Here is a 10,222-nt window from a genome sequence, read left to right on the forward strand (position 1 = left end):
GTTCATCTAAACTGATAGGCTGACGAGGAGAGCTTGTCATAATCGCAGCCCCTGTAGCTGATCTAATTACTCACTCCACTCACCTGCCATTGCCTCGACGCTCTCTAATTATCATTTATCTTAGTCACCTTCTCCCGCTGCTGTATATATTGTTCAGCTCAGCTATCGGGGCCAGATCATTATTGGTTGGTATTCGTGTTACTTATTAATGTATTCTTATTTTATTTGTGTTATGTTTTCATGTCAGCATTCATGTTTGCTTCATTCGTTTTGGTTAAGTCCCTGGTTCATATTCCCCTCCCCGGAAGCCAGTGGATTGAGAGGTACACGGGAGAGGTACATGGGGGAGGTCAGTTTTAAATTCCTGTAATCCTGGCTCCAAGGTGGAGACCAGCTTAAAGTTCGGCATTTATCCTGGTACCAAGTCTTGTCTATGTTCGTCTCTTCCACTGAGCCTGCCTATCTTCATCTGAGCGTGTCTGTCTGACACACTGCTGGACTCATAGAACTCTTAACCTGCCTGAATGCTCTGAGGATTCCTGGAACCCTTGATCTGTCTATTCCTTGTCTGATCTGAACCCCTGCTCGGGCTACGGACTCCTTGATCTCGGAATTGTCCGATTTTGAATTGTTTCTCTGACCTGGATCAGCCTCCTGCCTGCTCACTAATTTTGCTGCATTGGGGACACTTTGGACAGCATGTCGTTGGGCAGTCCATCGGCTAGATTTCAGCCACTGTCAGATGATCGTGGTCACTTACCTGTGTTTCTCCCTCCAGAGTGTCAGTGATTGGGCGGTGCTCCGCCCCTTCCTTCAGCCACTGTGGTCTGCTTATCCTTAGCAGCCCGCGTCCCGTTTTGTTTGTTTCATTATTTTACGTCAAAAAATGATTTGAAACTTCCAATTGTCTGAATTGCATTGAATATTGGGTCCATCTGTCCCATTTATGACAGAGCTATAAGAAGGAGCCGCCTCCAGATGAACATTTGGATTTCAATCATTCTCCTGCGAGAAGACATATTTAAAAGATTGGCAGGTGTCACAAATGCTTTAATTCTAAACATCTTGCATTCATCTAAGGGGTCCCAGCTGTAATCATATAAACAGTTAAGAATATGTGAAATTATGAATAGGAACATTTGAAACAGAACGAAAATCTGACATTTATTTCATGAATATTTCCAAGTTATTACTTACTTTTGGATCTCATTGTTAGGGAAAACCCAGATCTACGTAGGGCAGCAAAAAACTTATTAAAAGCCTATGAAACACTTAACACAGAGTGATATCCGCACACAGAAAAAGGACAGTACTTTCACAACAGGTATAAGGAGTTAAATGAAGTGAGGGACTGTGTTTAAAATAACTTGGAATTGCCTTTATCCACACTATACACTTTAGCAAATTTTGTTTGAATTCGATACATATTTCTTAAAACTGAAAATGTAAATTTTGACTCGAGAAACAAACAGCACAGATGAATAGTAGCAGAGACAAAGAAAAGAAACAAAAGACAACTCCTATTGTGGGAATCAACTTCTTTGTTTCCTCAAAGGCTTTCTCTGGATATTTAACATAATAAATATTTCTCAATTCTGAGTCTGTGCAACAAATCTTTTGTTGGGAAAAAAAAAGAAAGTTCCTAATTTTCATTTTCAGTTTTCTTCCCACAGCCCTGATAATCACTTCCTGGAAGCCATTTGCTGTTTCCCAATGGTGTACTACATGGCTGGGTCCATAGACAAGTAAGATAGTAGCAGAAAATATATTTTAATTTTTTCAAAAATATTTCATGTTTTTGTTCAATCATTTCAACATATATGCTTAGATATTTTTCATATGTTGTATTAATGGAAAATTGTCCTGTGTTGCAGTCTGGACAGTCTGCTCCAGTGTGGAATTATATATGCGGATAACTTGGTTGTGGTTGATAAAGAGAGTACAATGAGTGCAGAGGAGGACTACATGGCTGATGCAAAAACTATTGTCAATGTACAAACTATGTTCAGGTAAAATAAATTTACCAGTTGAATGGGATAACATGCATAAATCAGTGTTCAGTTGATGTAACACCACATGCACTAATTCTTTCACTTCTAAAACCTCAGGCTATTTCCAAGTCTCAGTATTATCACTGAGCTTACACATCCATCCAACATGAGGTTCATGCAGTTCAGAGCAAAGGACTGCTATTCGCTGGCTCTGTCAAAGCTGGAAAAGGTCAGGAAAGCAGGTTACCCTTGTATGAACTGCATGGTGAATTATAATTTAACGACTCTGATTTTTTCATGTTTCACAGAAAGAGCGAGACAAAGGCTCCAACCTGGCCTTCATGTTTCGCCTGCCCTTCGCTGCAGGCAGAGTGTTCAGCATCAGCATGTTGGATACCCTCCTCTATCAGGTTGGTAGGCAACTAAAACCCAACATGCAGCCTCCCTCTCCTGAACACCAGGTATTAGAATGTGCTTCACATCAACAGAGAAAGATGTTGCACCTCACAAAAGTCAGAAGTGCCCTCTTGTGCCCAGTTACTAAAGCATTGCTTGTAAACTTTTTCTTTATACTATGCTTTTATTTTGTCAGCTATATTTAAATCAACAAACAATTTGAACAGCTTTTTACGTGGTTCTTTTTCAGTCTTTTGTAAAGGACTACATGATTGTTATTGCTAGACTTCTGCTGGGACTGGACACCACTCCTGGATCAGGCTTCCTTTGTGCTGTGAGTCACAAATATCTTGCAAAAGTATTCATACCCCTGCAAATTCTCAGTCATCAAGGATATTTCAACAAAACAGGCTTAAATAGGAGGAGAGCCGACTTTCATAGAGTTTTTCTGAAGACTCGTAATTAATGTTGTGATAGGAAATAGTTTTTTCCAACCACTGGGTCTTTGTCTAATTGAAAGGTAAACTGCTTTATCAGTCTCAATTTTTTGCCTCTAACATTTTCATTTAGAGTTTCCATGTATTTATTCCCACCTAGCTTCCTTTTAACTCTGACCACCTTGTCATTCTTTACTGAAGATAGGCATTCCCACAGCATGATGCTGCCACCATCACGTTTATGGAATAGATTGAGTCGAACTAGAAATGAGACTTCTTCTTTCTACAAAGGATTTCTACTTAAACTACTTCCATAATTGTTCCTTTCTCTTCCTCTTTATGTGGACCACTTTAGGGCAATCCCATAAAATCTAACTAAACATATGGTTGACCTGTGGTTTAATGGGTAAAAATAAAGGATTAGAATAGTTTTGCAAGTGTCTTTGTAGAAAGTAGAGTTATATACAGAAAAACACAGTTGAATTGAAGAAACTTTTTTTAAAGTTGATTTTTTTTTTTTTTCAGATGAAAATAACAGAAGAGGATTTATGGATTGGTACCTATGGGAGACTCTTCCAAAAACTTTGCTCCTCTAGTGCTGAAATTCCTATTGGCATCTATCGTACAGAGTCCCACATTTTCACCACTTCAGAGGTGAGATTATATCAAAGTAGACCAACATATGACCACTTGGTTCAGAGGAAATTGTTGAAGTCTTACATCATTATTAAGTCCCAGGTATCAATGAGTGTAGACGACTGTGAAGACACAAAAGAAAGAGGGGACGAGTCTCGCAGCAATGACCCATCAGATTACCCCCTGCTGAGGAAGAAGAGTATGCAATGGGCACGGCGTCTCAGTAAGAAAAGCGTGAGGTGGCAGGGAAGCAGCCGAGACTCGAGTAAAGACCACGCGCAGCGCATAGCTCAGCAGCGTCTTAACCTCTACAGACGGTCTGAGAGGGAAGAGCTGTCTGAGCTGGTCCGTAACCGTATGAGGCATCTGGGCCTTCCCACTTCTGGATACGGTAACTATGGACATTTTTCTTTTCTACATCACCATTACATTTAAGACTTTGTTTAATTCTTCAATATGTCTGTTCCTTTTTTTTAAATGCAGATGATCTGACAAATCTGACAGCCAGTGATGTCATGAACAGAGTCAATTTGGGATATTTACAAGGTAAAACATTTTAGAGCTTTCAATATACAGAAGATAGGACCGTTTTGGACTGATTTTGTTTGTTTCAGATGAGCAGAATGACCACCAGAACACTTTGTCCTATGTACTCATCAACCCTTCTCATGACACCAGACTGGAGATCAATGACATTGTGTAAGTAAATGCGACAGTGTATATTTTTCTTTTTTGCATTATATGTTTTTTGGTTGCATTACCCTGCAAATATGTGTACTGCCATGACTTAAAAAAATATTCACAGCAGTTGAAATTTTTTATTTAAAAATTCACTTTTCAATCATAACTTAAATGTGTTTTATTTGGGATTTTTATCTGATTAACCAACACAAACACACTGAAGGTAAGACAGAAATAAAATATAATATTTAGTTTCTTCCCAAACTAAAATCTGGAAAGCATGGTGTCTGATTGTATTCACCCCTTTAAAGTCAATACCTTCTACTACAGTCTCATCTTGAACAGATCTTTGGGGTATATCACCTAGTTATACCTATCTAGAGAAAAATGTTTTACCTGCTGCCAGGGTGATATCTAGTGATAGCTTTTCCGCATATACTGCAATTTGCATGTTGACCAAAAAGTTTAATGTTGGTCTCATTTGACGAGAGAATCTCTTACCATGTTTGTTGGGATCCCTACAGTACTCAACTTGTTGTAAATGTAAACCCTGATTCCTAAAGACAGATTTCACCAATGGCTTTTCTCTCCTCATCATGGGCGTAGGTTTGCATAGGGACCATAGGGACATGTCCCTACCAAAATTGTGGACCGACCTAATTGTCCCTACCAACAATTGCATGTGAACAACATGCAAACATTTTCCTCTTGCAGCTCCTCTGCCTGGTAGCTGCAGCTGCCTGGTCTTTCCTGTACATTTTACGTAGCATCGCACCAACTGTACTGCAATGTTTAACTCCACTCTATGATTTTTCCACCTTAAGTTCCTCCTTCTCTCTTTCTGATTGCTTGTTTTCTCGTCTATGTGTGCGCGCGCGCTTGGAGCGCAAAATTAAAATTACGCTAGAATACGGCGGTTACCAAAATTAATATTAGGCCACGAAACTAGTCCCAATTAAAAAACTAAATGTCATCTACGCTAGAACAGGTGAAAGCTGCTGATTGCAGTTCTGCAAAGAAGCAGGAGAGGGTTTGGATTTGATGAACTTGAGAAATGAAAGTAACCAACGTTAGGATTTCTTTATAAAACTAAATATTCTGAGTCAGACAGGGGTTCAAAAAACAGCTGGTAAAATGAACAAAGACTGTAAACTATCAACATTTCTGATTCCCTTTTACCAATATTTCCTTGCTATTAATGTTTACATTTTTGATGGCAGTTCAGGTATAAATAACAGGTGTTATTTCTTTTGTAGAACATAACATGAGAAGGATGCTAAAGATCTGCTATTTTTTGTTTTCCATATTTAAATAGTGCTATTTAATTAACTTCTACTTCTAGAAATAGGATAAAGACAAACAGATGAACCCTACTTACCTTGATTCTATTTTTCAAGATTTCCACACGGTCCATAAGTAAATTAGTGCAAACATTGTCTGGTAAATAATGCTTGAATCTGGCTGTTTATTTTGGATATTATTACATTACAGATAAGATAGTGCTATATTGTTTTTTATAATTGTTAAAAGTGATTTTATATTTGAAAAAACTTAGGCTCATTCTTAGTGTTGTGTTTTGTAGATGATGCCACTAAAAAAGAAAAAAGACATAATGAGCTATTTAAACAGCCAGACGAGCAATATAGGATGATGAAAGGTTTTTTTTACATTTAGTCCTTTACAATTAAAAACCCACTTCTATAATAGAAACATTATATGACTGTAGGAAACACAGATATAATGCTGCAGGGCAGCCTTAGGGTGAAGCAGCTGCCCTTCGGTGCTGTATTATGAAAGAAATGTGTTTGGAATGTTACCATAAAATTAGGGCTGCAACTAATGATTATTTTGCAAATTGATTAATCCGTTGATTATTTTTTTGATTAATCGATTAATAATCAGATAGACAAAGGTTCCTTAAAGATTTTTTTTACTAAATTAAACAAGGTGAAACATGCATTTTGGCATCCATTTTTTTGCATAGGACCAATGACAGACCAATGAAAATGAAAACCAATAGTGTCCCTACCAAAGTTGAAATCAAACCTACGCCCTTGCTCCTCATTATAAAGAAGAGAAAAGTTGTCTTGATACATTCTACCCCTAAAATGTAAAATCGCATGCGCCTCTTGGCTGCTTGTGTGACTAATACTATCCACTTTTTATAATTATATACAAAAATGTAAAATCATGTCCTTTCTTTGTAACTTCCTGATTATTCACCACCTTGTGCTGATCAGTCACATAAAATCTGGACAAAAATGTACTAATTTGAGGTTCTTGTGTGATTAAAATAATATGTAAAAAGGAATATGATCAATTTTAAAATGACCTGTGGACATAAAATAAGAAAGTGAATTTCTTGTAAAATTGTGTTCCTTTGGCTCCTCCTAGTGTTTCAAGTTTAATTTGTAAGGATAAATATCATAATAGGAACTAAGGAGATGAGGACTCTGCCAGTTGTTTTAGTAGCAGCAAGGAACAAAGCATTTTGCAGCTTTTGGAGTATGTATATCATTGCATTAATGTCTTATGAATAAGCAGACTAAGCGTTATTGCTTTACTTGTTGTAATTATGGATGCAAGCAAGTTTAAAGTACCGGTAATAAGCTGCTACAATAGTTCCACTTTTAGCAAAAATTAGCCATACTTATCAACATTTAGCAAAGTTTTTTTTGTTGTTGCTGAAAATTCATGCTTTTTTGCCTTTTAAACATTTATTTTCCACAGCCCATTCTCATCAGTGATTTATACAAGCAGAATGACATTATTAATTGCCATAAAGTATCTATTTTTCAACAATTCATAAAAAATAAAATAAAAAAATATCTCAGTTTGATCTTCCTTTACCTTTTTATTTTTAAAGGTCAGAAACTAAAGAATCGATGATGGAGTTAAAGTAATGTTTTTGTTGCTAACATCTCTATTCTCTCACAGATATTTGATACGTTCTGACCCTCTGGCGCACGTTCCGGATGAGCCGCCCGTCCACAGCAGTAGCCTAAAAGAGAGACAGGAGTCCAGAGAGGACACCCCACTCTGACATAATGCTGACTTTTAACCGAGATGGCCTCCTTTCAGTTGGAATATAAAGAAGACAATTTGGTCTTTGGTTCCTTTAGTGTTGAAACCCACAAATGTATAATGTGAGTGCCTACTGCCTGTCTGATCCCATTGGATATCATGTTTGCAATTTTACTCATCTTGCTTCAAATGCTGTACATACAAAAGCTTCATCAAGTCTAAATACCGTAGACTTATTAGATGTGTATCTACAGTTTACCTAAGACTTACATTGTTGAAACATAGGGTACCACAGGAGAGTAAGACAATGACAGACATCTGCTTATACAGTTCTCAGCAAAAAAATCGAAAATATTTAGGCTTTAAGTTGTCTTTTGACTTTCCATGGTTGACACATTTGTCTGTTTAAAAGTCTGCTAAACTCAAACAACCCTAAGTGACTTAAATAAAAATGAGCATTAAAGTTTCAGATGTTTATTTTGTAGCTAAAATTTAATTTAATTAGTGCCAATAAGGACTATGTTAATGGGTTATGTATGTATATAATGATGCTAGTTATTTCTGTTTGTTTCCTTTGTTTAAAGTGTTATTTTCCTGAGGACTCTGCAGCTTTATTAACAGGTTGAGATTGATCTTTAGTATTCTAAAGTACTTTTTGTTGTGTTTTTTTTTTTTTTTCTTTTTTTTTTGTGGGTTTGGGCATGCACTCTTTGGTGTCGTGCATGTTTTAGAGAATCGAAACTATTTCCCATGAAGTATTTTCTATAAATGTAAGTCCTTTAAATAAGAGGCCTAAATGTCTGCAGATCTCGCCAGTACTATGAAACCTGCTGTGATTTCAAAAGCTGTTTTGAATTGTGTTTTCATTCATTAATGGAGAAAATCATTTTAAGGTTTACCAACCTTTGCAGCAACAAGTTATACCTTACCTTTTTCAATAGCCGGTATTCTGTCTTTTACACCACTGCAGAGGAATGTTGACGCCCTCCTCTTAGCAGACATGTTTTAATTCAGCCTTAATGGTTTCAAACTAATAAACATTCTCCCTCAGGATTGTCTGTTAGATATTAGAATACATGGTTTTAGCTGTTAAGAAATGTTATATTACTTTGGCTTGAAAAGTAACTTGCACCTTTAAAAAAATTCAACATTTCTCTTTTATAGATAGATACAGATATTTTCTACCCTGTTTTGGGGACAATCAAGAATTTTGTGAGACAGGTCCTTTGTGTTTGTTTCATTCAGGAGTCTTTTTGACCTTAGAACTTTGCCATCCATAGAACTTCCATTCTCTTTCTTACATTTGCAAACTAAACAACACAGACCTTGAGGCAATCGAGGCCTGCCAGGCCTGAGCTGTCCTTCTTTTTGCGACCCTCCTGATGTGTTTCAGCTTTGCAGTAATTTTGTAGTCCCTGAGAATCCTCCCCTTTAATTCATTTTGTCTCCAGTTGTAGTTTATGGATCCAACCATGGTTCTCCAAAGCCCCAAAACCTTATAAATTGCTTTATATTTCAAATTCTAAGTACCGTCTTGATTCTACATGTCAGCCAGTAAATAAGTTTGGTTCTGTTATTAAAACTAAAGCTAAATTTTTTTTATAAATATTTAGTTTACATACTATAATTTACTTGATCTGAAATATTTAGGTGACCATCTTTATCTGTGCATCGCCAATCAGCTGTCTTGTTAAAGTAGGTTACTTCTCTTTTCCTTACCTTGAAGGAGAGAAATCCAGCAGTCAGTCTTATAAGTGGCATGCATGTTAAGCAGCAGGCTGCCAAAGCAGTTAGCCTGTCTGACTAATAAGCTAAAATTAACTTGTTAAGCAAACTCTTATTAGATCAAGAGAATCTCTATTAAAGCTTTACCTGAAAATCGATATATAACCGATATGTTTGTTATACTGTAACCATAGCCACCTATATATTATTTTAGCCACAAAATAATGACTGCTTCCCTGTTTTAAATGTAAACAGTTTAATTGTTATACATTTTTTATTTATGTAAATGCAGTTAGAATCTGTAAAGGGGTCCATGCCCATTTCTCCTACTATAATCTTAAAGCCCCATGTTGTGATTGCTTGACAAAAGTGTGTATCTCTTTTTCCATTTCAGTGTTGACTCAATTTGTACTTAAACATAGCTTTATGTGCACATTAAAGTGCTTGAAAATACATAGAGTGGTTTGAGTTGTGTTCCTTTTATACTCTGTTCATTTTGACCCGATGGCTTCACAGAAATTATTATAAATGATCAATAAACAGTATTCTATTACTGAAAAAATAAAAAGTAAAGAATGCTCATATTGCTATTTTGTTATCATATATAGTCAGCATGTTACATATACACCAATTTTGAAGGGTTTGAGATGAGTAACAGTTTTATTTTTTGACCAGTTACTTTGCACTTCAGAGATTTCTTCATATTTATAAAAAGTGCATAAATGTTTCTGTGACAGACTGGTGACCTGTCCAGGGTGTACCCCGCATCTCGCTCATTGACTGCCGGAGGTAGGCAGTCTATGGGCGACCCTGACATGACTAGGTAAGAGAAAATGGATGGATACATAAATATTGTTTCAAACATTATCTAAAATGACCTTTAAGAAATTATAAAGAGAGTAACTATGTGTCTTATATAAAATATATTATCCCAACTAACTTGCTTTGGAGCAACAAAACCAAAGTGCCTTACCCGACATTTAGTATAAATTCTGACACTATCACAGCTTCATAACACAGATACAAACTGGATGGTTTTCCTTCCACCTGATATTATGCACTACTATGTGTTGGTCGATTACGCAATGGATGTAGAGAGAAAAATGTTTTACAAGAATCTTTTCACCTGGTGATTGAGTAAAAGCTTTTTTCTTTTTGTCTACATTTCAATTAACTGTTTTAACTCTTAGCTGTATTTGAAACAATACAACCTTTACAAACATACACTACAATCACATGCAGTTAGAATAAAAAAGTATGATAATACTAAGACTGAGAGACCTGCAAAGAAAGAAGATAATATATTTGGTTTATAAAGAACTGATACAACTG

General features: G+C 36.3%; 1 protein-coding gene across 1 annotated transcript in view; it reads left to right on the top strand.

Annotated features, from left to right (window-relative positions):
* kcnt1 (potassium channel, subfamily T, member 1) overlaps positions 1–9,388 on the top strand; it is a 53,412-nt gene extending 44,024 nt beyond the window's left edge. The window contains exons 22-31 of the mRNA XM_038274923.1: positions 1,674–1,745; positions 1,875–2,009; positions 2,109–2,220; positions 2,300–2,401; positions 2,638–2,721; positions 3,350–3,478; positions 3,557–3,851; positions 3,944–4,006; positions 4,075–4,159; positions 7,079–9,388. Coding sequence (XP_038130851.1) covers positions 1,674–1,745; positions 1,875–2,009; positions 2,109–2,220; positions 2,300–2,401; positions 2,638–2,721; positions 3,350–3,478; positions 3,557–3,851; positions 3,944–4,006; positions 4,075–4,159; positions 7,079–7,184 — 1,183 coding nt within the window. The 3' untranslated portion in view covers positions 7,185–9,388. The remainder of the gene's footprint in view (positions 1–1,673; positions 1,746–1,874; positions 2,010–2,108; positions 2,221–2,299; positions 2,402–2,637; positions 2,722–3,349; positions 3,479–3,556; positions 3,852–3,943; positions 4,007–4,074; positions 4,160–7,078) is intronic.
* The last annotated feature ends 834 nt before the right edge of the window (positions 9,389–10,222 follow it).

The sequence above is a fragment of the Cyprinodon tularosa genome, unplaced genomic scaffold (assembly GCF_016077235.1).
Source record: "Cyprinodon tularosa strain WSP-4 unplaced genomic scaffold, ASM1607723v1 ctg94, whole genome shotgun sequence".
Taxonomy (NCBI): domain Eukaryota; kingdom Metazoa; phylum Chordata; class Actinopteri; order Cyprinodontiformes; family Cyprinodontidae; genus Cyprinodon; species Cyprinodon tularosa.